The following is a 27,894-nucleotide window of genomic DNA, read 5'->3' on the forward strand; positions in this document are numbered from 1 at the left end:
AGGGGAGTCTAAATGATCCCTAGGGTGTGAGTTTCCATTAATGTTTTAGAGTTCGCTCCAACACCTCAGCAGCAGAGATCCGGGCTTTGTTCCTCAAAGCTGCCCGTTCACACCCCTCATGGGACTGGGGAGGCTGAGGGAGGCTTTTTCTGGGGTTTTAAGGCTCTAATGAGTCGACTTCTGATCCTCAGAGAAAACTGCAACTTTGAATAAGTCCACTGAACATTCTTTAACAAGCACAGCCTTCTGGTAAATGCCTTCGAAACCCGCTTTCTATTAGAGGAAAACATTTCCCATGAAGTGTTTGCAAATGTCAAAATGTCAGGCAGCTATTTAAAGGTAATACTTGGTTTAGGGACAATTGTGCTGATTTTTGTGCCCTTATCTCTGAAATAAGAGTGGGGGAAGGATAGATAAAGTGTCTCTCTCTCTTTAGCTTTCTCTTTGGTTGTTCCCTAGGAGATTACCTCTTCCCCTGGTTCCTTATTCTTTACAGCTCTGTACAAAAGCAACCCATCAGGTGGTCGGTAGCATCGGGACTCAGAATTTGGTGCCCAGAGCAGTCTGGCTAATGAGGCCAGTGTACATTCTTGGGAGCTCCGGGCCTGGATGGACAGGCTGGCTGGAGCCTGTGAGAAGGCTTCTATCTCCTCGTCTCTGCTCGCCCGCCCTGGAAGAGAGATGGAGGAAAACCAGGCCCAGGCCAGCCTATTGAGCCGTACAGGGGGTGAGACTCAAAGAATCAGCCCTGGGGGTGACCGCACAGTCCCGCTGGCCATGGCCAGGAAGTAGACAGATGCTTTCTTGGTCAATCAATCAGTCGTGTTTATGGAGTGCTTACTGTGTGCAGAGCACTGCACTAAACACCGAGGAGAGTACACTATAACAACTCGTTCCCTGCCCACAACAATCTTCCAGTCTAGAGGGGGAGACAGACATCAATATAAGTAAATAAATTACAGATATGTATGTAAGTACTGTGGGGCTGGGGGGGATGAAATAAAGGGAGAAAGTCGGGATGACAGAGGGGAATTGAAGAAAAGGAAAAGAGAGCTTAGTCAGGGGAGGCCTCTTGAAGGCTACTGCATCAGCCTTCTCTCTGATCTCCCATCCTCATGTCTCTCCCCACTTCAATCCATACTTCATGCTGCTGCCCAGATTATCTTTGTCCAGAAACACTCTGGGCATATTACTCCCCTCCTCAAAAATCTCCAGTGGCTACCAATCAATCTGCGCATCAGGCAGAAACTCCTCACCCTGGGCTTCAAGGCTGTCCATCACCTCGCCCCCTCCTACCTCACCTCCCTTCTCTCCTTCTCCAGCCCAGCCCGCACCCTCTGCTCCTCCGCTGCTAATCTCCTCACCGTACCTCGTTCTCGCCTATCCCGCCATCGACCCCCAGCCCACGTCATCCCCCGGGCCTGGAATGCTCTCCCCCTGCCCATTCGCCAAGCCAGCTCTCTTCCTCCCTTCAAGGCCCTACTGAGAGCTCACCTCCTCCAGGAGGCCTTCCCAGACTGAGCCCCTTCCTTCCTCTCCCCCTCGTCCCCCTCTTCATCGCCCCATCCTACCTCCTTCCCTTCCCCACAGCACCTGTATATATGTATATATGTTTGTACATATTTATTACTCTATTTATTTATTTATTTATTTTACTTGTACATATCTATTCTATTTATTCTATTTATTTTATTTTGTTGGTATGTTTGGTTTTGTTCTCTGTCTCCCCCTTTTAGACTGTGAGCCCACTGTTGGGTAGGGACTGTCTCTATATGTTGCCAACTTGTACTTCCTAAGCACTTAGTACAGTGCTCTGCACACAGTAAGCGCTCAATAAATACGATTGATGGTGATGATGATAATGATGATGAGATGTGCCTTCATTAAGGCTTTGAAGGTGGGAAGAGTCTGTCAAATAATAATAATAATAATAATGATGGCATTTATTAAGCACTTACTATGTGCAAAGCACTGTATTAAGCACGGGGGAGGTTATAAGGTGATCAGGTTGTCCCACGGGGGGCTCACAGTCCTAATCCCCATTTTGCAGATGAGGTAACTGAGGCACAGGGAAGTTAAGTGACTTGCCCAAAGTCACACAGCTGACAAGTGGCAGAGCCAGGATTTGAACCCATGACCTCTGACTCCAAAGCCCGTGCTCTTTCCACTGAGCCACACGCTTCTCAGATATGAGAAGATATGCTTCTCAGATATGAGAAGAAAGAGAGTTCCAGGCCAGAGGTAGGATGTGGACGAGGAGGTGGCCCCGAGTCAGCCCCTTGATGAGTGTGGTGGTGAGGAAGAAGCTCTCAATAAATGTTATTGAACGAATGAGAGGGAGAGGGTGAGGATTTTCCTCCATGTGCCCCCATGGCCATCAGAGGGATGTTAGCATTCACTGCTCCCTTGCCTTCCTGCACCTCCCCCAGTCCCTCTCCTCGTGAACTCAATCTCAGTGTTAGAACCAGAAGCAGCGCTGATGCTGATGTGAACACGGATGACCTTGAGTCAATGTCTCCAAACGAGGTGAGAGGAAAAAAGGTGCGATCAACAAATCTAAATGAATATTTCCTTCCCCAAAATGTCATCGCTTTTGCAAGCAGTTGTGAGAAGCTAAAACGGGGTTCACACAAGGAGAGAAGGCAGAACAAAGATTTTTCAAGGTATAGCTTTTTTTTTTGTATTTGGTATTTAAATGTCAGGTTGTACACATCCCTGTCCTACATAGGGCTCACAGTCTTCATCCCCATTTTAGAGACAAGATAGCTGAGGCCAAGATAATTGAAATGACTTGCTCAAGGTCTCACAGCAGACATGTGGCTTAGCTGGGATTAGAACCCATGATCTTATGACTCACAGGCCTGTGCTCCCAGGCCACACTGCTTCTCTACTTATAGTATTTAAGTGCTTACTATCTGTCACTGTTCTGAAGCGCTAGGGTAAGTACAAGTTAATTAAGTCAGACACAGTCCCTGCCCGATACGGGAATCATGGTCTATTTAAGAGATAAAACCTTGGGAGTTCTAGTATCTGTCACGCATGTCTTCTCCTAGCCACTCCCAGGCTTCCAGAAAGCCTACACATCCCGGAGATACCTCCTTCACCAACTCCTCTCCTATGCGCCCCGTCTCTTCCTCTTCCCCTTTCCCCTCCATTTGGTGCGTTTTGCGAGGCCTAATGGAAAGAGCACATTCCTTACTCTCCCTGATGTCTGTTCTGTCCATTCCTGAGGTCCTGACTGCCTAGAGGGGAATGAACCTTCAGATCCTGCTCCTCCCCTAACCTCTGGCCCTCAGCTGCCGGGAAAATGGAGCAGGAAGCGCCGCCTCCCTCTCAGCTTCCCAGGCTCAGACTGGTTTGGTGCCCTCAGAAGCAGAGCCTGGGAGGAGAAAGGTCAGCCGAAATGGGTAGTGGCCACGGAAGATGGGCCTTAAGGGTGACGGCGAAGATAACTCGGCCGACCTGCCGAGGCAGATATGGGAGAGAAGACAGCGGTTCCTAATATGGCCCCGCTGCAGCCAGCAACTCCCATTTATAAACGTTGGGGATGGTCCCCTCAAGGGACAGGGAGGGACCTGCAGTGACCAAAGCTGAGTGCTGGGCTCGAGGACACTGGAGTTTAGACAAGACGAGCCTCTGGACACCAGTCGGGAAAATCAACCCCTCGGATTCTTGTCTGCCCATCAACCCCGGGTTTGGGCCCCGACTACCCCCCGGGTAGTGTCCTGATCTGCACTGAACCTATGTCAAACAGATCCTGCTGCTCTCCCAGGGTGACTGGCTTTCATTCATTCATTCATTCAATTGTATTTGTTGAGCGCTTACCGTGTGCAAAGCACTGTACTAAGCGCTTGGGAAGTACAAGTCAGCAACATGTAGAGACGGTCCCTACCCAGCAACGGGCTCACAGTCTGGAAGGGGAAGACAGACTGTAGACATGTAGACAGGTGTCAAAACCGTCAGAGTAAATAGAATTATACCTATAGGCACATCATTAATAAAATAGAGTAGTAAATATGTACAAGTAAAATAAATAGTAATAAATATGTACATAAATATGGCTTTAAAAGAAGCCCTTACCACAGCCACGCCTGGAATTCTGGTTAGTCAATCGTATTTATTGAGCACTTACTGTGTGCAGAGCGCTGTACATGTGCTAGGGAGAGTACAATATAACAGACACATTCCCTGCCTACCACGAGCTTACAGTCTAGAGGGGCTCTCAGTGCCCTGGCCAGGAGAGGCCGGAGGAAGAATCTTACCCTGTTGCAGTGAAACGACACATCTGAGCCAGGAAAGGTAACTAGCAGGGAAGCAGCATGGCTCAGTGGAAAGAGCCCGGGCTTGGGAGCCAGAGGTCATGGGTTCTCATCCCTGCTCCACCACTTGTCAGCTGTGTCTTTGGGCAAGTCACTTCACTTCTCTGGGCCTCAGTTCCCTCATCTGGAAAATGGGAATGAAGACTGTGAGCCCCACGTGGGACAACCTGATCACCTTGTATTCCCCCCAGCGCTTAGAACAGTGTTTCACACATAGTAAGCACTCAACAAATGCCATTATTATTATTATTAGTGGAAAGAATATGGGCCTGGGAGTGGGGCCTGAGTCCTTTCCCTAGTTCTGCCACTTGTCTGCTGTGTGACCTTGGGCAAGTCACTTGACTTCCCTGGGCTTCAGTTACCTCATTTGCAAAATGGGGATTCAATTCTCCTCCCTCCGCCTTAGACCGTGAGCCCCATGTGGGACTTTGTCCAACTTGATTATCTTGTATCTGCCACAGCGTTTAGTGCAGTGCTTGTCTCGTAGCAGGTGCTTAGGAAGCGCCGTTTAAAAAGTACACACTGAAGCTTCAACATTAAGTCCGGTCGATGCCCTGACACCTTGTCGGGGCCAAAGTCTGCGGGTAAATTACGACCCGCTGGCTACCCAAGGGTTTGCTGGCGGAAGCTCCCACTGGCTGGACTGTCAGGTGAGGTGGGTGAGGTCCCTGGAGGTTTTGAAAAGCAGAGAAGCAGCGTGGCTCAGTGGAAAGAGCCCGGGCTGGGGAGCCAGAGGTCGTGGGTTCTAATCCCAGCTCCGCCACTTAGCTGTGTGACCTTGGGCAAGTCACTTCACTTCTCTGGGCCTCAGTTCCCTCATCTGGAAAATGGGGATTAAGACTGTGAGCCCCACGTGGGACAACATGATTACCTTGTATCTGCCCCAGTGCTTAGAACAGTGCTTGGCACTTAGTAATGCTTAACAAATATCAACATTATTATTATTATTATTAAGCACTTAGTACAATGCAGTAGGTGCTCAAAAAATGTGATAGATTGAGTTATGAGCCGTGCAGGGACCGTGGCCCCTTCTCTCTGTCTGGGGAAAAAAGATGATGAGCTCAAGAGGAAACACTGATAAAGACATTTGTGAAGAACAGGCTGGTTATCAATTGATCAGTGGTGTTTATTGAGTGCTTACTGTGTGCAGAACACTGTAGTAAGTGGGTCAGTACAGTACAACAGAGTTGTATTATTTGTGTCAGTGGTGGACATTCTGCGCAGGATGGGTTCCCAGAGGAGGATCTTGGTTTGAATAATAGCAGATATAAAGAGAGGATGCCAAGACAATTAATATGCAGGAATGAAATCATAACTATTGTATCCTTGTTTCTGAAATTTTCAGAATAATTATACGAACTTCAGGATTCCTTTGGGCAAGTGAAATGGACATTTTAAAGGCCCAGAAACTGGTTTCAAAAGCAATCAAAATGATACAGGGAGGGATTAGAGTTTGAGATTTAGGAGCCAAAGCTATTGAAGCAATCACTGGTATTGATTTACTATAAAATTCCTGAACCGTAGTTTGTATATACAACTATTAAAAGTGGAGCGAATCCTGATGAATTGTTTAGGTTATCTCCCCATCTAGATAAAAGAAGCTGAAGTCACACCAGTGGAACAGTGTGGTTTAGTGGGAAGAACACAGGCCTGGGGAGTCAGAGTCTAATCAGAGCTCAACCCCTTGCCTGTTGTGTGACCTTGGGCAAGTCACTTAACTTTTTTGTGCCTCAGTTCCCTCATCTGCTCCTTAGACTGTGAGCCTCACGTGGAACCTGATTACCTTGCATCTGCCCCAGCATTTAGTACAAGACTTGATGCATAGTGCTTAACGTTGTTGGGCAGGGATCGTCCCTATATGTTGCTGACTTGTACTTCCCAAGAGCTTAGTACAGTGCTCTGCACATAGTAAGCACTCAATAAATATGACTGAATGAATGAATGACTCCCACAATTATTATTAATACTATTATGACACCAACTGTAATGTGCCGTTTAGTGTCAAGAAATGTTTGTTTTCTAGTAACAGACACGGTCTGTTTCTACACAAAGCGAGCAAGTGTTTTCAGTTTGTTTTTCTGAGCTCCCAGAAAGTCACAGGTCACGGGCTTTGGAGTCCAAGGTCATGGGTTCACATCCCAGCTCCACCAACTGTCAGCTGTGTGACTTTGGCCAATCGCTTAACTTCTCTGTGCCTCAGTGACCTCATCTGGAAAATGGGGATTATGACTGTGAGCCCCACATGGAACAACCTGATCACCTTGTAACCTCCCCAGTGCTTAGAACAGTGCTTTGCACATGGTAAGCGCTTAACAAATACCAACATCATTATTATTATTATTATTACATGGGTCTTCAAAAGCTAAAGAGAGACAGGCTGATGTCTCAGATGTAAGAGAATTAGCCAGCCAGCCTTAGGAGAGGACGTTTTCTTGGGTATGATTTATTCTCATGAAGGGGAACAAATCACAGGAAGCAACATGGTCTCGTGGAAAGAGCACTGGCCTGGGAAACAGAGGACCTGGGTTCTAATCAAAGCTCCGCCACATGTCTGCTGTGACTTAACTTCTCTGGGCCTCAGTTACCTCATCTGTAAAATGGGGATTAAGACTGTGAACCCCATGTGGGACTGGGATGTCCCCAGCCTGTTTACTTTGTATCTATTCCAGGGGTTAGAACAGTGCTTGGCACATAGTAAGCGCTTAGTAAATACTACAAGTGTTGTTATTATTATTACTCTCCTTGTTTGTCCAAGGACACTACTGCACCCTCCTGGTTTAACCAATCCGATGGGGTGTGTGAGACTTGGTTTTTCTGCAGGAAACCTGAGGAGGTGTGATAGTACAGTGCTCTGCACACAGTAAGCGCTCAATAAATACGATTGAATGAATGGTGATGATGATAATGGTTTTCGGTGAGGGTTTACTATGTGCTCTGTATTAAGTGCTGTGGTAGATACTAGACCACCAGGTCAGAAACAGTCACCATCCCACATGGGGCTCATAGTCTAGGTAGGTGGGAATAAAATTTAATCTTCATTTTACAGATGAGGTAACTGAGGCACAGAGAAGTGACTTGCCCAAGGTCAAACTGCAAGGAGGTGGCAGAGCCAAGATTAGAACCCAGGTCAACTGACTCCTAGGCTCATACGCTTTCCATTAGGCCACACTACTTCCTGTGAAACATATAAGCCTTGTAAGAGGTGCCCCTCTTACCCTAGGCCGTGCCCAGGATGTAAGGTGAGAAATACCAGCGTATATTTCTCCTGGCCAGATCAGATTGTCCTTGCCCTGGGAGAGGGGCTGACTGAGAGATTGGTTTGCCCAAAACTGCCAACTGTTGGGGGGTCATGGACCTGAGATTCTGCTTTTTGGTATCCCTAAAAAACAGGTGGTTTGGGGCTCAAGAATCCCTGTTGAAAGGAAGGTTGTGAGACTCTAACCCAATCAATCAATCAATCATACTGCAGAGCACTACTAAGTGCTTGGGAGAGTACAATATAACAGACTTGGTAGATACGTTCCCTGCCCAAGCAGACCAAATAGAAATGTCAAGCTTTTTTTTTAATGATATTTATTAAGCACGTACTCTGTCAGGCAGAATAGTAATCAGTTGGACGTAGTTCATGTCCCTCATGGAGTTCATAATCTTAATCCCCATTTTACAGATGGGGAAACTGAGGCACAGAGAAATGAAAAGACTTGCCCAAGGTCACAGAGCAGGCAAGTGGTGGAGCCGGGTTTAGAACCCAGGCCCTCTGTCTCCCAGGTCTGTGCTCTTTCCGCTAGGTCACGCTGCTTCTCTGCTTCTCTATGTGATCAAAGACAAGAGATGGATTTAGTCAATTCCTTCCTCTGGAAAACAGTAATGATTATGCTGTCTTTGAAAGTCCTGGGCCCGCTAGGGATGCTAAATTGATAACGTTAATTAAAAATCTTTGACATAGAAAAAGCAAACAAGTAATTGGAGTCAGCCAAAAATTCCAGCTCTTTCCAATCTGTGACGTGAGGACTTTCCTTCCCTAGCAACCCCAAACAAGGTAAATAATTGAATCCGAAAGAGCAGGCCTTAGACCATTTAGGTTTCAAACTAGGGAAACCAGGGTCATTAAAGACATTTGATCCGACTGCCACAACTCCAGTCAAAATTCAGTAGAAGTTCAAAAAATGGGCAAAAGGGCACTGGGGCATAATAATGGGAGACAAGGGGAAACCCAAGACCATTGACAAGGGACATTCAGGAAGAGCACTTGTTGAAGAGTGGGTATTTCAGCTTGGGAGACAAACATAAAAGTAAACAAATACTTTTGGTAATCCATCAGCAAGTACAAATCAATGTCAAAAATTAAAGTTCAGTCACTGAGAGATATCAATTAGGACTTTAAGTAAATCCAACAGTGATATTTATTGAGCACTAAATGTGCGCAGAGCACGACACTGAGCACTTGGGAGAGTGTAGTATAGAGGTGGTAAACCAAGGTTAGGGTTCAGGATAAGGGCAAGGATTAGGGTTAAGGTTGGGTCGGATCAAAGCCGTAGTTGGAGTGGTGAGTTTGGAGATAAGGACTGAAGATTGGTGGTGGCGATTTATCAACAGTTGAGGGGATGACTGCATTTTATCATGAGATGATTAATTTATTGTTCCAGCAGCCATGTTTCGTTTCAATGGAGAGGGATCTGTATTGGGACATTCGGAGCAGTGCGCTTAGTACAGTGCTCTGCACACAGCAAGCGCTCAATAAATACGATTGAATGAATGAATGAATGAATGATTTGGTCCATCACTAAAAGTGAGTGAGTCTTTAAGGGGGAAATGTATTTTTCCAGGGTAAGTGTCCACTTCTGAGAGAACTCTACCAGCACCAATCTTTGTGTTCAGGGAGGATGCTAAGGTAGTGATTGTGTCTGGGTGTGGTCCCCACCACCCCTGATCGACCCCTGCTCCTCCCCTAGTAATCATGGTAATTGTGGTATTTGTTAAGTGCTTACTATGTTCCAGGCTCTGTACTAAACACTGGGGGGATACAAGCAAATTGGGTTGGACACAGTCCCTGTCCCATGTGGAGCTGACAGTCTCAATCCCCATTTTATAGATGAGGTAACCGAGGCACAGAGAAATCAGAGGGTGGGCCTTGGAGTCAGAGGACCCGGTTCTAATCCCAGCTCCGCCTCGGACCTGCTGTGTGATCTTGGATAAGACACTTAACTTCCTTGTGCCTCAGTTCCCTCATCTGCAAAAAAGGGATTCGATATCTGTTCCTGCTCCTACTTAGATCCTGAGCCCCGAGTGGAACGCGATCCCACTGATGAACTTGTGTATTAATAATATTAATGTATATTAATGTCTGTCTCCCCCTCTAGACTGTAAACTCGTTGTGGGAAGGGAAGGTGTCTACCAACTTTGTTATTTTGTACTCTTCCAAGCACTTAGTACAGTGCTCTGCATACAATAAGCGCTCAATAAATATGATTAATACAGTGCTTGGCATATAGCACATAACAAATATCACAATTATGATTAAAAGAGTCTGTTCAGCAGAGCCCAGAGAGCCTGGAGATACTGTCTAAAGGTCAAAAGGGGGAGAATAGAATGTCTAAAGTGAAGTATAAGCTGTCCCATGGGAGGGGAGGCCTGAAGCCTCTTCTCTCCCCCTATTCCTTTCTCTGCAATCTGGGAATCGGAAGAGAGTGCCTGTCTGCCTCGCTCCTGGAGACAGGAGCTCTGGCTGCCTGACCTATCCTAATCTAACCTGAGGTCTCCACCCGAGTCCCGACTGTTCTCTGTGCAAGGAATTTCAAGCAAGAAGACTGCTCAGTAATCCCCAAGTGGAATTTCTCAGCCAGCCCTTCATTCATTCATTCACTCAGTCATATTTATTGAGCGCTTACTGTGTGCAGAGAATTGTACTAAGTGCTTGGGAACGTATATATAACACTATACAGAAACACTATATAACACCATAAAGCACTAAACAGAAACATTCCCTGCCCACAACGAGCTCACAGTCCAGAGTCTACAACTTTAAGGCAATTAATTGGTGAGCAGCGTGGCCTAATGAAAAGAGCTCATCCCCAAGAGACAGAGGATCTGGATTCTAATGCCGGCTCTGCCAGTCGCCTGCTGGGTGACCTTGGGCAAGTCACTTAACTTCTCAGTGCCCCAGATTCCTCAACTGTTAGAGATTCAGTATCTGTTCTGTCTCCTACTTATATTGTGAGCCACAAGTGAGACACATCTTAACTGCTTAACAAATATAATAATAATAATAATGGTATTTGTTAAGCACTTACTATGTACAAAGCACTGTTCTAAGTGCTGGAGGGATACAAGGTGATCAGGTTGTCCCACGTGGGGCTCACAGTCTTCATCCCCATTTTCCAGATGAGGGAACTGAGGCCCAGAGAAGTGACGTGACTTGCCCAAAGTCACACAGCTGACAATTGGCGGAGTCGGGATTTGAACCCATGACCTCTGACTCCAAAGCCCAGGCTTTTTCCACTGAGCCACGCTGCTTCTCTAGTGAATAGAGCACGGCCCTGAAAGTCAGAAGGACCTGGGTTCTAATCCCAGTTCCACCACTTGCCTGCTGCATGACCTTGCATGTCATTTAACTGCTGTGTGCCTGTTACTTCATCTATAAAATAGGGATTAAGACTGTGAGCCCCAAGTGGGACAAGGACTAGGTCCAACCTGATTAACTTTCAGTGCTTACTACAGTGTCTGGCACATAGTAAGTGCTTAAACAAATACCATTAAAAAGATGGAAAACAAAAAAGTTTCTCCTCAAGAATACTGATGTCCGGGAAGTCCAGCAGCAGTTGGCTGAGATCGTGGAGATCATCAATGCGTGGCTCAGTGGAAAGAGCCCGGGCTTTGGAGTCAGAGGTCATGGGTTCAAATCCCGGCTCTGCCAATTGTCAGCTGGGTGACTTTGGACAAGTCGCTTAACTTCTCTGTGCCTGTTATGTTGCCAGCTTGTACTTCCCAAGCGCTTAGTACAGTGCTCTGCACACAGTAAGCACTCAATGAATACAACTGAATGAATGAATGAATGAATGTTACTTCATCTGTAAAATGGAGATGAAGACTGTGAGCCCCCGTGTGACAACCTGATCACCTTGTAATCTCCCCACACTTATAACAGTGCTTGGCACATAGTAAGCACTTAATAAATGCCATTATCATTATTATTATTATTATCAACATCCTCACCCCCCACAAAAGCCAGCTGGCTCTCGACAGCCTACATGCGGAACGGTTCTAGCTGCTCCTGATAATGGGCTTCTTTTTGACTGGGCTCTTGGGATCCGATTTCAACTCTTTTCCCTCAGTCAGGGCGAGGAGCTCGCACAGAACTGTTCCCCAGCCTTCGAGAATAAAAATGAAGTCCTGAGGTTTTGCACTCTTGGGCTGCCTTCTGCTCCGAGCACTTTGGGGGCTACTCCTGGGGAGGAGGGAGTGAAGCAAGGTGTCAGGGGAAGGGGCTCTCCCATCTTCACAGACTCCCCTCACAGGGGAGTGTCTGTTCTGGGAATGGAGAACAGGACTGATGGAGGATGAACTTGGGTTTGTTGTTTGGAGGGTTTCTGAGAAGCAGGGAGAAGTTCCCACCATGCCATTCTCTCCCTCAAACATTTTGGTTGGATTTCACCAGTCGCTGTTTGGAACCTCTTTCCGACTGAATTTTCAGGTGCCTTCTCTTCTTCTCCTTTCCTGCTCTCCCCTGGCCAGGGGCCTCCGGTTTCATCCATGCCCGAATCAATCAATCAATCGTATTTATTGAGTGCTTACTGTGTGCAGAGCACTGTACTAAGCGCTTGGGAAGTACAAGTTGGCAACATATAGAGACAGTCCCTACCCAACAGTGGGCTCACAGTCTAAAAGGGGGAGACAGAGAACAAAACCAAACATACTAACAAAATAAAATAAATAGAATAGATATGTACAACTTCACGTCTCTGGGCCTCAGTTCCCTCATCTGTAAAATGGGGATCAAGATTGTGAGCCCCCCGTGGGGCAACCTGATCACTTTGTAACCTCCCCAGTGCTTAGAACAGTGCTCTGCACATGGTAAGCATTTAATAAATGCGTTTAATAAATGCCATCACTATTAACGTCTGGTCCGTCCCCTGGCTAGTTTGCGAGCCGTGTCACGCAATCTACTCTCTGGACCCTTCCGAGTGCTTAGGATAGTGCTCTGCACTCAGTGAATGCCCTTGTTTGATTAGGGGGAGCAGCGTGGCTCAGTGGAAAGAGCCAGGGCTTTGGAGTCAGAGGTCATGGGTTCAAATTCCGGCTCCGCCACTTGTCAGCTGTGTGATTTAGGTGAAGCCCCGGCATAGACTAGCATAGCATCATAGCCTAGTGGAAAGAACACAGGCTTGGGAGTCAGAGGACCTGGGTTCTGATCCCGGCTCCACCTGGGTGATTTGGGGCAAGTCACTTCACTTCTCTGTGCTTCAGTTCCCTCATCTGTAAAATGAAGATTCGATACCTATTCTCCCTCCGACTAATTCTGTGATCCCCATATGGAACCTGATTATCCTGTATCTACCCCAAGGGCAGACTCTTTTCCCCCTCTCCCGATGACACTTTGACCATTTCCCTAATTTGCCTGCATAGTGGAGCGGGATCTGATTAGAGCCAGAGGGAAGCCTCTCAGAGAACTGTGCTTAAAGCAGAATCAGTTTACATTGGGAAGCTGGCATTATTACTCCCCTTTTGCCTTTATTTTTTTATTTTAAGAACCTTAAATCTGTGTAAATAACACGTCTTCTTCGAGGCCGCTTTTTCATTGTGATTTTCTTTATCGTCCATGTCAAAGCTGAACCCGCAAAGAAAAGGGAGGCGTTACCACAGTGTTTATCTCTGGGTCTGGGAGGAAGTAAGATCATATAATCAAGATTAAACAAATATGTAAACTCGGTTGCTTGGCTGCATTTCATATTAACATATAGTTCTTTGGGGCTAAACTTTTCCTCATATAGTAACGGGTTGGGTTTCCTTCTGCACTTTGTCCCCAGGAGGGAGTTGGAATCTACCAGGCCCCACTCACCCAGGCCCTGCTGGGCCTCCGCGCGTTGCTGACTGACAGGCAGAGGATGGTTTCCATCTGTTTCTCCCTTTGCTACTCCCAATCACCAGGGTTTGAGCCAATTTGGAACCTCTTTCCTGCTGCTTTGGCAAGGCCCTCGCCCTGGGGAGAGGACGTTTGGCTGCAGCAGGCCCCAGGAACAGGGTTTGTCTCCAGGGACACCCCATCCCAGCACCTGAACATCTTTAATAATAATGGTATTTGTTAAGTGCTTACCGTGTGCCAGGCACTGTTCTAAGAGCTGGAGTAGATACAAGACAATCGGGTTGGACACAGTCCCTGTCCCACAAAGGGCTCACAGTCTTAATCCCCATTTTACAGATGAGCGACCTGAGGCCCAGAAAAGTTGTGACTTGCCCAAGGTCACACAGCAGACAAGAGGCAGAGCCAGGATTAGAACCCAGGTCCTTCAGACTCCCAGGATTGTGTTCTATCCACTGCTTCTTCCCCCAGCGCGGTCTGGAATCTAAACATCATTTCCTCAGCACCGTCCTTCACCTGAATGTCTTTCCCCAGCCCTGTCCGGACTCAGCCCCTTCCAGATGTTCATCGATATCTTCTGTTTCATTTTCCCTGCATGTCCCTGGACTCGTTTTAGACAGTAGACCCCAGAGGCCATGGCAGATCTTTCCTTGGGTCAGCAGGAGGAAGAAGAGTGCGAGCTGGGGAGTATGAGAGAAGAGAGGGGATAAGGAATAGGGAAGGAGCTGATTGTGTGTCTTAAAACTAAACGTCAGGTGTTTCTGCTCGATATGGAGATAAATGGGCAGCCATCGGAGGACATTGAGAAGTGGGGAGACATATGCAGAAGGATATTTTAGAAAAATGATCCGGGCAGCAGAGTGAGGTGTGGACTGGAGCAGGGAGAGGCTGGAGGAAGGGAGATCAGCGAGGAGGTTAATACAGTAGTTGAGTGAGGGTATTGAGTTGAGTTAGTTGAGTCCTGAACCATTGTGGGGCATTTTGAATGGAGAAGAAGGGGTGGATACTGGAGAAACTGTGGAGGAAGAAGTGACAGGATACGATGACAGATTGATTACAGAGAGCAAGTTCACAGGGAGAGGAGTCAAGGATAGAGAAGCAGCGTGGCTCAGTGGAAAGAGCATGGGCTTTGGAGTCAGAAGTCATGGGTTCAAACTCCGGCTTCGCCAATTGTCAGCTGTGTGATTTTTGCAAGTCACTTAACTTCTCTGTGCCTCAGTATTTCATCTGTAAAATGGGGATGAAGACTGTGAGCCCCCCGTGGGACAACCTGATCACCTTGTAACCTCCCCAGCGCTTAGAACAGTGCTTTGCACATAGTAAGTGCTTAATAAATGCCACCATTATTATTACTCTTATACTGCCAAGGTTACGGACTTGAGAGAGGAGGAGGTGTTGTTAACTGCAGTGGAAAAGTTAGGTTGAGGAGAAGATTTGGGAGGGAAGAAAAGGAGTTCAGTTTTGGACACATTGAGCTTCAAGTGCCAATGGGCCACCGTCTACTACCCTTCTGTCCCCAGAACTGGGCCGCTCTACCCACTCAGCTATGGATATTCTGGAAACAGAAAGAGGTGTAAGGTGGAAGAGTAGAGAGAACACAGTCTCCTCTAAGAGGCCACCCCCAAATAAGTCCTCATTTCCCCTTCTCCTATTCCCTTGTGCATTGCCCTCACATTGGGATTTACAACCTTTATTCATCCCACCCTCATCCCCTCAGCCCTTACATACTTATCCGTAATTTACTTATATTAATATTAGTCTCTCTCTCTAGACTGTAAGCTCCTTATAGGCAGGGAACGTGTCTACACCATGAACACTTAATAAATACGATTGATTGAGGTCAGGACTGGCAAGGTCGATCCAGGTGCCATCCACGTAAAGGTGATAGTTGAAGCTGCGGGAGTCAATCAGTAGTATTTATGGAGTACTTGTTTTGTGAGGAATACTGTACTAAATGCTTGGGAGAGTACAGTAGAGTCAGTAGACATGTTCCCTGTCCTCAAGTTAGGGAGCAGGAGGCAGAGGAAGAGCCGGCACAAGCAACAGAGCATGAGGGCCTGGAATCAGAAGGACTGAGTTCTAATCCTGCCTCTGCCACTTGTCTGCTGTGGGACTTGGGGCAAGTCACTTCACTTCTCTGTGCCTCAGTTCCCTCATCTGTAAAATGGGGATTAAAACTGTAGGCCCTATGTGGGACAGGGACTGTGTCTAACCCCATTATCTTGTATCTACCCCAGCGCTTAGAACAGAGCAGTAGGAGAACCAGGAGAGGACTATATCAGAGGAACCAAGGCTAGCTAGTACTTCCAGTAGAACTGGGTGGCCAACAGTGTCATAAGCAACTGAAGGGTCTAGGAGGATTAGGAGAGAGTAGAATCCTCTAGATCTGGAGAGGACCTCATAAGTTTCTTGTGGACAGGGTATGTGTCTACCCATTCTGTTGTATTGTTCCCTCTCAGGCATTTAATACAGTGCACTACCCACAGTAAGTGCTCAATATATGCAATTGATGATTGACTGATTGATGACCTTGAAGAGAGGGGTTTCAGTGGAATGAAACCAGATTGTAGAGGATCAGGAAGGGAGCTGGAGGAGAGGAAATAGAGGCAGTGAGTGTGTGAAACCCATTTGAAGAGTTAGGACAGAAATGAGAGGAGGAAGGTGGAGTGATAGCTGACCCCCTCTGTAGTCCTTTAGGAAGCAGTAAGGCCTAGTGGATAGAGCCCGGGCCTGGAATCAGAAGGACTGAGTTCTAATCCTGCCTCTGCCACTTGTCTCTTGTGGGACTTGGGGCAAGTCACTTCACTTCTCTGTGCCTCAGTTCCCTCATCTGTAAAATGGGGATTAAAACTGTAGGCCCTATGTGGGACAGGGACTGTGTCCAACCCCATTATCTTGTATCTACCCCAGCGCTTAGAACAGAGAAGTAGGAGAACCAGGAGAGGACTATATCAGAGGAACCAAGGCTAGCTAGTACTTCCAGTAGAATGGGGTGGCCGACAGTGTCATAAGCAACTGAAAGGTCTAGGAGGATTAGGAGAGAGTAGAATCCTCTAGATCTGGAGAGGACCTCATAAGTTCCTTGTAGACAGGGTATGTGTCTACCCATTCTGTTGTATTGTACCCTCTCAGGCATTTAATACAGTGCACTACCCACAGTAAGTGCTCAATATATACAATTCATGATTGATTGATCGATGACCTTGAAGAGAGGGGTTTCAGTGGAATGAAACCAGATTGTAGAGGATCAGGAAGGGAGCTGGAGGAGAGGAAATAGGGGCAATGAGTTTGTGAAACCCTTTTGAAGAGTTAGGACAGAAATGAGAGGAGGAAGGTGGAGTGATAGCTGACCCCCTCTGTAGTCCTTTAGGAAGCAGTATGGCCTAGTGGATAGAGCACAGGCCTGGAATCAGAAGGACTGAGTTCTAATCCTGCCTCTGCCACTTGTCTCTTGTGGGACTTGGGGCAAGTCACTTCACTTCTCTGTGCCTCAGTTCCCTCATCTGTAAAATGGGGATTAAAACTGTGAGCCCTATGTGAGACAGGGACTGTGTCCAACCCCATTATCTTGTATCTACCCCAGCGCTTAGAACAGTACCTGGCACATAGTAAATGCTTAACCAATACCACTGTAGTTTATTATTATTATTTATTCATTTGATTGTATTTATTGAATGCTCACTATATTCTTACTAAGCCCTTGGGAGAGTACAGTACAACAATAAATAGACACATTTCCTGCCCACAGCGAGTTTACAGTCTAGAGATGAGCTTATCATTATTAGTCTGTTCCTTCCTCAGCTGCTGAGCTTTATTAGGGCAATTCCCTTCCTGGATCAAATCCTTCTGTGGCCCCCCACAAAATCCAAATTTCATTCTCTCCATCTTGTTTTTTCATTTTGTTCATCAGTGATGGGAGCAGAAGCCAAGCCCCTAGTCTCAGGCCGGTCTGTTCCCTCATCTGTTTCAGACACAAGCCTACAGCCGCGTATGGTGACCCGTCGAGCCAGCTTCCCTGCACCCGGCAGCGGCAGCCATGAGCGGCGCTCAGGCCCGGAGGCCCCTCGCTTCCACGCGCAGGCCAAAGGCAAGCACGTCCGCCTGGACCCCCAAGCCCGGAAGGCCACCCGGAGGAACAGCTTCTGCCACGGGGTCACCTTCACCCACCGGCCCATCGGCCTATACGAGAAAGTGCGCCTGAGGCTGGTGTCCGTCCACCACGGCTGGAGCGGGGCCCTGCGCTTCGGCTTCACCGCCCACGACCCCGCGCAGATGAGCTGCGAGGCCATCCCCAAGTACGCCTGCCCGGACCTGGTGACCCGGCCGGGCTACTGGGCCAAGGCGCTGCCGGAGAGGTTTGCCCTCAGGGACAACGTCCTGGCCTACTGGGTCGATCGCCACGGGAGAGTTTTCTACAGCATCAACGACGAGGACCCGATGCTGTTCCACTGTGGCGTCAAGGTTTCTGGGCCCCTGTGGGGTCTCATCGATGTGTACGGAATTACCCACGAAGTACAGCTACTGGGTGCGTAAGGTACCTCACTGCCTGACCATCTCTCAATAACCAGTCCCCTCTACCCGATCACCCTCCCAATAACTAGACCTCCTTGCTTAACTATTCTCTTGATAACTAGCCCTCTCTGCCCAACCATCCTCCCCCAAACCAGGCCTCTCTGCCTGACTATTCCCTTGATAACAAGTCTTCTCTGCCTGACAACTCTCTCGATACCCAGTCCTCTCTGCCTGAATATTATCTTGATAACCAGTCCCCTCTGCCTGATCACTCTCTTGATAATCAGTCCCCTCTCCTCGATCACCTTTCTAATACCCAGTCCCCTCTCCCCAGCTACCCTCCTGATAACCAGTCATTTCTGCCCAACCATTCTCTTGATAACCAGTCCTCTCTCCCTAACTACTCTCTTGGTAACCAATTCCTCTGCCTGACCCCTCTCTCGTTAACCAGTCCTCTCTGCTGATCACCCTCTCAGTAACTAGTCCACTCTTCCAGTTCACACTTCAATTAGCTTGTATAATAATAATAATGATAATGGCATTTATTAAGCGCTTACTATGGACAAAGCACTGTGCTAAGTGCTGGGGAGGTTACAAGGTGATCAGGTTGTCCCCCGGGGAGCTTACAGTCTTAATCCCCATTTTACAGATGAGGTAACTGAGGCACAGAGAAGTTAAGTGACTTGCCCAAAGTCACACAGCAGACAATTGGCGGAGCTGGGATTTGAACCCTGACCTCTGACTCCAAAGCCTGGGCTTTTTCCACTGAGCCACGCTGCCTCCCCAGTGCTCAGCACACAGTAAGCGCTAAACAGATACCATAAAAAAAGATAACCAGTCCCCTCCTCCTAGATCATGCTTGGTAACTGAAGCTTAAAGATGCCAGTGACTCCAACCTTCTCTTCATTCCTTTCCCTCCTTTTCCCCTTTGATTCCCATGTCTCCCATTCCTTCCCTTTGGGACCCTGACCTGTTTCGCCACTCAATCAGTGGTATTTATAGAGTGCTTACTGTGTGCAGAGCACTGTACTAAGTGCCTGGGAGTTGAGTTGGTAAATGCAACCAATAGAGTTGGTAAATGCAATCCCTGCCCTCAAAGACTTTTACCGTCTAGTGGGGCACACAGATGTTAATATAAATTACAGAAAAGGAAGGAGCAGGGTATAAGGATATGAACACGTGGGCTGTAATGAGTATCAGTGTGCTTTGGGGATACAGACCGACATGTATAAGCAAAGAAGGGAAGGAAAATAGGGTGGGTAGATGGTGATTAATCAGGAAAGGCTTCCTGGAGGAAATATGCTTTAGGCAGGGCTTTGAGGATGGGGAGAGTGGTGGTCTATTAGATCTGAAAGAGGAAGAAGTTCTAGGCCAGAGGGAGGATGTGGGCAAGGGGTTGAGTGTGACACAGACGAAACCGAAGTATAAGAAGTAGGTTGGAGTTAGAGGAGTGAAGCGTGTGTTCTGGCTTGTAGGAGAGGAGCAAGGCTAGTTAGGTGGGGGAGAACTGATTAAGTGCCTTAAAGCCGGTGGTGAGACATTTCTGTTTGATATGCTGACAGATGGGCAATCATTGGAGGTTTTAGAGAAGTGGGGAGATGTGCACAAGATAATTCCTTAGAAAATTGATCAGGGCAGCAGCGTGAAGTGTGGACTAGAAACTCCTTTTCATGCCCTCTGTTTCCTTCCCCTCCTTCCTCCTCTTCCTTTCTCTTTTTCTTCCACTCTTTCCTTCTCCCCACCACCAACCCCCAGCTCTTCCCTCCCCATTCTGGAGCCCTGGAGTGCCCCTATGAAGGGCAGAAACCACCCCAACCCCAGGAGGCTGAGGAGCCAGAAAGCCAGCTATAGAGGACTGGCACAAATCTGAGTCCCAAGGGGAACTGGGACGAAGGGAAGGGTGGCGGTGGAAGTCAACAGCTAGGGAAGTGGGAAAGGAAATCAGTTGAAAGGAAAGTGAGGGCTGGAGTCACTTGCAAGGGGAGGGGAGAATCAGCTGCAAGGGGAAGGGAGGGGGAAGGAATCAGCCGCAAGGAGAGGGAGAAGCAGCAGAGGCAGCCGGATAGAGGTGAGAAATAACCCATCAACAGGGGAGCCAAGATCAGAAGGAGCAGGGATGGGTGAAAAATAGCCGGTGGAGGCCCATCAGTTGCCACTCACTTTAAGGGGCAGCTGGGGGTGGGACTAGAGAGTGGTCTCCAGGTTAAGCCTGGACAATCAATCAATCAGTGGTATTTACTGAGCGCTTACCATGTGCAAAGCACTGTTCTCCTTCACCTTGACCTCTCCTACCTCACCTCGCTGCTCTCCTATTACAACTCAGCCTGCACATTTTGCTCCTCCAATGCTACCCTTCTCACTGGGCCTCCACCTCGCCTATCTCGCCACCACCCTCTCGTCCACATCCTGCCTCTCCCTCCTCAAATTCGACAGGCACTTACTCTCGGAAAGAGCCCGGGCTTTGGAGTCAGAGGTCATGAGTTCAAATGCCGGCTCCGCCAATTGTCAGCTGTGTGACTTTGGGCAAGTCACTTAACTTCTCTGTGCCTCAGTTACCTCATCTGTAAAATGGGGATTAAGACTGTGAGCCCCCCACCCCCCCAACCGGATCACCTTATATCCTCCCCAGTGCTTAGAACAGTGCTTCGCACAAAGTAAGCACTTAATTAATGCCCTCATTATTACTATTATTAAAGGCACATCTCCTCCAAGAGGCCTTCCCCAATTAAGCCCCCCTTTCCTCTTCTCCCACTCCCTTCTGCATCGCCCTGACTTGCTCCCTTTGTTCTTCCTCCCTCCGCAGCCCCACAGCACTTATGTACACATCTGTAATTTATTTATTTATATTGATGTCTGTCTCCCCTTCTCTAGACTGTGAGCTCATTGTGGGCAGGAAATGGGTCTGTTTATTGTTGTATGGTACTCTCCCAAGCACTCTGTATAGAGCTCTGCACGCAGTAAGTGCTCAATAAATATGACTGAATGAATGACTTGTGTGAGTACCATATAACAGAGTTGATAGTCACATTCCCTGCCCATAATGAACATACAGTCTACAATAGCCTCCTGCCGACACTCTATCCTCCTGCTTTCCTCTCCTGAGCCTTGCCTGCTGTGATGATCTTGAATTCCCCCTTCCTATCCCCACTTCTGCTTAATGGTCCAGGGTGGAGCCAGGAGGGTGGGGATTGAAGGAGGGAATGTTATTTGCCCCATTCTAGGCCACTCAAGATAAAAGAAACAGACTGTAAGGATTGACTAAAGAACAGACAGAAGCCCATTCAGAGCCACTCTCTTTGCCCCAGTCTGGCCTGTCAGAGGGCAGAGGGAATCATCCCTACTTCCCACTCTCTAACGAGGAGGAGAGTGGGCGTCTTCTGACTGAAAGCAGCGGAGGAGGGAAGCAGTCTAGAGCTGGTACTGACCAGGGAGATGGAAGATGTGGTTGCTTAGTTAATAATAATAACAATAATAATAATAATGATTGTGGTATTTGTTAAGCATTTACTATGTGCCAATCACTGTTCTAAGCACTGGGGTAGATACAAGGTAATCAGGTCAGTCCCTCACCCTGAGCTGTCCTAATGACCCTTCTCCCCCACACCCCTCCTTCCCTCCTCTCCCCAACCATCCTTTCTCCCCTCCTCCCCACATTCTCCTCCCTACCCCTTCTCCCCTTTCCCATCCCCGCTGGCAGTAACAGCTGTTGCTATGAAACAGCCACAAGATGCAATGATATCATCACATTGTACCATGCACAGCATGACCTATGATGTCACATGTCCGGCGGGGGTGGGGGGGGGAACCCTAAACTCAGTGGCTGTTTGTGCACCAACTGTTCAAAGATCTCATTTCGTTTGGTTCTTTAGCACATGAAGGTTACCAGCCCCTGTCCTAGATGGAACTCTCTCCACTCACAGACCCACATACCAAACCACACCATACCACACCTAGGGCCTGAATGGAGCTAGTTTGACTTGCTTGGGTTCAGAGGAAACCAGTGATCCGAAACCCACATAGGACCAGACAGTTGAGGCCTCTGAGTCCCCATCCTGGGCGTCCGGCACCATTTTCATGGTCAGTCTGCGTGTCTGGGCTTGTCCTGCCACTGTTTTGCTGGCAGGTTTCTGTTGGGATTGCCAAGTCTGCCTCCTGACTGGCACTGGGACCTCAGCCTGCTCAGCAGGAGAGAAAGTGAGAGAATACAATCAAACGACCCCCCCCCAGCCCCCCGCCTGTCTTTACTACACCTTTGTCCTTAGGTTGTCCCAGCTTAGAGGGATGTCCAAGGAAAACAAAGCATTTGACATCCAAAGTACCCTGTTCCCTTTTCCTTTTTTCCCTTTCCGCCACCCTCTGTCTGAGGCACCGGTTTATCTCACGTCTCCTGGGAGGCCATTCAGAACCTCTCTTGTGACATTCCAGTGTTATCAGGGGTTAGGAAGTACCCCGGCCCCTGCCCCTGCCAGAACCCCAATGCCCAGCTTATCGGGTCCAGGGAGACAATGGGGACACCTAATTTGGTCTCCAGATACGGGGTTTGGGGTACCTTCTGCCTGCTCTCTCGATCACTAAATGACGAAACCCATGAACCCCATTCTAACCGGACAATATAGTACCATTTCTAGGAAGGCCTGACAACAGGCTACCCCTCGCCCGGAGCTGATATTGTTTGGTGTCTGCTGAGTCCATCTGTTCCACTCTTGGAAGCTGGGGGTCTGGACAAGGAGAGGACAAGGGGCTGGACAGTTTGTAGCACCTGGTATGCTGCAGAAGCTGGGCCTGCCTCATAAGAGACGTGGTCAGAGACGGTTAAATACGGTGGGCCTCTCCGGCCAGGCCCCAGCTCTGCGACTGCCAAGGCTATCTGTTTCCAGACCTTTCCAGGGGTAGGCAGGCGGGGAGGGACGCCGGGAAGAGGTGATTATCCCGATGATGTAATCTGCCAACTGAAGGGTTCTCAGAACATCAACAGTCACTTCCTTAAGTTGCCTGAAGTGTCTCATTCCACCTGTTTATCTGTGCAAAGGATAGGATCTAGGGCTTCCCGCTCAGGGCTCAGTCCTCAGGGACACCAGAAAACACCATCCACTGACCGCCTGGTCAGCTATCTCTCTGAGAAAGCTTTGGGAGGTTTGGTCGGCTTGGGGTAGATATCAGCCCACGTGGGCCAATCTAAGTGAAACCAAGGGTGAAGGAATGACATATGTAATAATAATAGTGGCATTTGTTACCTTCTTAGTAGATGCCAAGCACTGGGATAGATACAAGACAATCCAATCACAGTCCCAGTCCCACATGATGCTCACAGTCTAAGGGGGAGGGAGAACGAGTATTTAGTCGCCATTGTACAGATGTGGAAACTGAGGCCAGAGAGGTTGACTCACCCAATGTCACACAGCAGACAAGTGTCAGAACCGGGATTGAAATTCAGTTCTCCTGATTTCCACATCTGTGGTCTTTCATTAGGTCACACTGCCTCTCCCTCTTAAATCAGGGTTTTTCTGAGGCAGCGGTAGCATCATAGGTGGTATTGCCGCTCAGTTGGAGTCCCTGCAGGTGGGACCACCCTGGCCTAGGCAAGCTCAGGGGAGGGCTGAATTGAGAGTGTCACTCTGTGCCTCTCTGCCCCACTCCATCCCACCCCTGTGCTGAGCTCCAAGAGCAGCTCCAGGAACACCTCCGTCCAGGCTCACAGCCAAACTGGTTCCAAAGGTTTGGGGGCCTTTGTGCTGCTTGGTCTATAGGAAGGGATCTGTTCCTTGAGCCAGGATCAGGGGCTGGGACTTAGGGGAGAAGAGGACAGAGCACAGAACAATAATAATAATGATTATGCTATTTAAGCATTTACTATGTGCCAGATACTATACTAAGCACTAGGGTGGATAGAAGCAAATCAAGTTGGACGCAGTCCTTGTCCCACGTGGGGCTCACAGTCCCAATTCCCATTTTATGGATGAGGTAACTGATCTGTACCTCCCTCAGAGGTACAGATGAGCCTCCCTCAGAACTCTCCCAGCCCACTTGCTACCTGGTCCTGTAGGGCGTGAGATTAGGAGGAGAGCTGTGGAGAAGGGTATCTGGGCCTTCGCCCTCCATCCTCAGAGCTGGAGGCCCTGAGACACTGAGATAGGATTTGGGGAAGGCTTTGAAGATGGGGAGTGTGGCTGTCCATTGGATACGAAGGGGGAGGGAGTTCTGGGCCAGAGGGAGAACGTAGGCAAGGAATCCGTGGCGAGACAGACGAGATTGAGGTTTAGACAGTTGGTTGGTATTAGAAGAGCAAAATGTGTGGGCTAGGTTTTGTGGGAGAGGAGCGAGGTTGGGGTAGAGCTAGGAAAGCTGTTTAAATACCTTAAAGCCAATGGTAAGAAGTTTCTGTTTGATGCAGAGGGTAGAGGGCAACAAACATTAGAAACAAATTCTAAAATTATTATTATTATTATTAGTTGGCTCTGCTCAGGTGGAGTTTGCCCATGACCAGCTCCGTCCCTGTGGGAGTAGCAGGCAGGTCCTGGCCTGGAGATTGTGAAGGCTCGAATGCTCAGTGGAATCATCTGCCTCGACAGAAGCATCTTGTCTCTTTCCGCCTTTGAAGTGGCCCCGGGTTTTTCCTTCTTTGGTCAAAATCCTGTTACTCTCAGCCCCAGGCCAGACCCTCTTTTTCAGGGGAGGGAGGAGGCCCACACAGGCTGTTCCAGTCCCTCTGGCGTTTCACTCCCTCACAGGGCTGAGGAGGAAGAAACTCTGAGGAAACAGCACTTTTAAGCAATGTAGATTCTTGAGAGGAAAAGAAACTCTCCCGCTCTGATCCGACAAGCCCTGAGTAGGAACCGACGATGGGATTTTTGCAGAACTGGATTTTTCGAATGGAAGACTGGCCCAGCTTCCAAGGGTGTTTAGAATTTGTGTCAGACTCAACCTCAGTCGGGGCCCTTAGGGATCGAGGTGTGCAGGAGGAGACTGGAACTGTAAGGTATTTAGAGCAAACGGACCGTGTCTGTGGGGTCAATCGGCCGCCTCCTCCTCCCGGACCCTCTCCCAGCTTGCCCTTGCTCCGCTTGACCTCCAAAGCCTGCAGGATGGTGAGAGCTCATTGTGGGAAGGCAACACGTCTACTAACTCTGTTATATTGTACTCTTCCAAGCGCATAGTGCGAGAGAGAGAGAGAGAGAGAGCAAGAGAGGAGCTGAGATACTCCCAGGATTCCAAGAGCAGCAGCAGCATCATAATTGTGACATTTGTTTAGCTCTCACTATGTGCCAAGCACTACACTAAGCACTGGGGTAACAAACAAGATAATCAGGTCAGACACAATCCCTGACCCACTTGGGGATCACAGTGTAAGTGGGAGAAAGGACAGGTATTTTGTTTCTCATTTTACATATGTGGACACTGAGGCCCAGAGAAGTAAAGTGGCTTATCCGGGGTCAAATGGCAGGCAAGTGGCACATCTGGGATTAGAACCCAGGTTCCCTGACTCCCAAGCCTGTGCTCTTTCCACTGGGCCTCACTGCTTCTAAAGCAGCCTCATGAAACCAAACTGATATTATTATTATTACTGGAGGATGATAGGCTGGACTGGGGTCTGAAGTCCCGGGGTGAGAGAATTGGAAACCGTCTTAAGTTAGATTGTTGGTACAGTCCTGGGGGTACCTATAGGGAGGAGTCTCCGTTATTCAGGGGGGGTGAGAAGCAGCGTGGCCCAGTGGATAGACCATGGGCTTGGGAGTCAGAAGGACCTGGGTTCTAATCCCGGCTCTGCCACTTACCTGCTCTTTGACCTTGTTCAAATCACTTAACTTCTCCGTGCCTCAGTTACCTCAGCTGAAAAATGGGACTTGGAGACTGCGATCCCCATGTGGGACACGGACTGTGTCCAACCTGATTAATTTGTATCTACCCCAGCGCTTATACAGGGCCTGGCACCTAGTAAGTGCTTAATAAATACCATTACCAACAACTTGACAGTGGCTCCAAGTTAGGGTGAGAACAACATTTTCCCGGTTGAACTGAAAACAGAAGGAAGTCGACGTGACTCTTTAGCGGGGGGAGAAGGAAGAGGGTGAACAGAACGAGGTGTTAGTCTTCTGCTCATTCGGTGTCGTCTTCTCATTTGACCGCAGACACCATGTTTGCTGAGGCCGTGACTTCCTCTCGTCTCAGCAACGCTCAGTTCAGCACTTGGCTCCCTCAGAGTAGCCACGACTCGGCCAACTTCAACAACAACGAACTGGAGAACAACCAGGTGGTAGCCAAAATCGGCAACCTAAACCTGAGCCGGGGACCAGGCCAGCCCCCGGAGAACCCTGGGGCTCCCTGCTGTCCCGGCAGGCGTCCCCGGGGGCAAGGAGTACCGGCCCTCTTGGAAACCGACCTCCACTTCCATCCCACGAGGGGTCCCGATGTCACCTTTTCCCAAGACCGGATGGCGGCCTGCACCAACTGGCAAGAGAGCAACAGGACGCTGGTATTCTCCGACCGGCCCCTGCACATTGGGGAAAGCCTCTTTGTGGAAGTCGGACATCTGGGCCTGCCATACTATGGGGCTCTGTCCTTTGGCATCACTTCCTGCGACCCAGGGACCCTGAGGACCAGTGAACTCCCGGCTGATCCCGACTCGCTCCTCGACCGGAAGGAATACTGGGTGGTTTACCGAGCCTTTCCGGTCCTCAGCAGTGGCGATATCCTCAATTTCCTGGTGTTGCCCAATGGGGAGGTGCACCACGGGGTGAACGGCAGCAGCCGAGGGATGCTGATGTGTGTGGACACTTCCCAGGCTCTTTGGGTCTTCTTTACCATCCATGGGGTCATCAACCAGCTCAAGATCTTGGGTAAGCCCCCTGGGAGTTGTGATTTCAGAAGGGTTTTGAAGACGGGGAAAGATGCGGGCTGCCGGGTGGGAAGAGAGGGGGAACTCCAGGTAGGAGGGAAGGCACCAGCAGGAGTTTGACTGCGGGAGAGCTGGAAATGAGGCACGGCGAGTAGGGTAGCTTGAGGGGAATGAAGAATGCAAGTTGGGGTGGTGATGATGATGATGATGATGGTATTTGTTAAGCACTTATCTGTCAAGCACTGTTCTAAATGCTGGGGTTAATCAGTTTGGACACAGTTAATCAGTACAAGTTAATCAGTTTGGACACAGTCCCTGTCCCACAAAGGGCTTACAGTATAAGAAGCAGCAGCGTGGCTCAGTGGAAAGAGCCCGGGCTTTGGAGTCAGAGGTCATGGGTTTGAATTCCGGCTCTGCCACTTGTCAGCTGTGTGACTTTGGGCAAGTTACTTAATTTCTCTGTGCCTCGGTTACCTCATCTGTAAAATGGGGATTAAGACTGTGAGCGCCATGTGGGACAACCTGATCACCTTGTAACCTCCCCAGCTCTTAGAACAGTGCTTTGAACATAGTAAGCGCTTAATAAATGCCATTGTTATTATCATTAAGGAGGAGGGGGAACAAGAATTTAGAGGATAAGTAGGCGCGAGCGGATAACGGGAAGAGAACCTATTGAGTATCATAAGTAGGTGGTCAAGAGGTTCTGTTTGGGCAGATTGTGAGGAGATTGGGAAGATTGTGAGGAGAGGGAAAAGCGTGCAGGATGACGTTAGCGACATGAATTATGAATTCAAAGAGTCACGGGGGAAGCTCATTTGGACAAAGAACATAGATCCCAGTAAGTTGTTTCCGATTTTCAGTCCCCCTGTGTCTACTGCGTTTTGGTCCTTGCTTCTTTTTTTTCCCCGCTACCGCCTGTGAGTTGTGCCCTCTATCCCTGATTGAACTCTGCTTGGCTTGCAGGCACCCTGCAGTCCTGCCCGGTGGCTTTATCTCCCTTGGAATCCCCCGGCGGCTCGCCCGAGGACAGCGACTCGGACATGGCCCTCAGCGTCAACAGATCCTCTTCGGCCTCCGAGTCGTCTTTGGGTAAGGGGCCTCCGCTCCCTGACTGCAAACGGCCCGGGCCGCCGGGAGGATGGACGGGGGTGGAG

General features: G+C 48.8%; 1 protein-coding gene across 1 annotated transcript in view; it reads left to right on the forward strand.

The window, feature by feature from the left end:
- NEURL1B (neuralized E3 ubiquitin protein ligase 1B) overlaps positions 1 to 27,894 on the forward strand; it is a 47,430-nt gene that overhangs the window by 15,856 nt on the left and 3,680 nt on the right. Inside the window, exons 2-4 of the mRNA XM_038740599.1 lie at positions 17,366 to 17,920; positions 26,034 to 26,741; positions 27,704 to 27,829. Of these exons, the coding sequence (XP_038596527.1) occupies positions 17,366 to 17,920; positions 26,034 to 26,741; positions 27,704 to 27,829 (1,389 nt within the window). The remainder of the gene's footprint in view (positions 1 to 17,365; positions 17,921 to 26,033; positions 26,742 to 27,703; positions 27,830 to 27,894) is intronic.

Source organism: Tachyglossus aculeatus, chromosome X1 (genome assembly GCF_015852505.1).
Source record: "Tachyglossus aculeatus isolate mTacAcu1 chromosome X1, mTacAcu1.pri, whole genome shotgun sequence".
Lineage (NCBI taxonomy): Eukaryota > Metazoa > Chordata > Mammalia > Monotremata > Tachyglossidae > Tachyglossus > Tachyglossus aculeatus.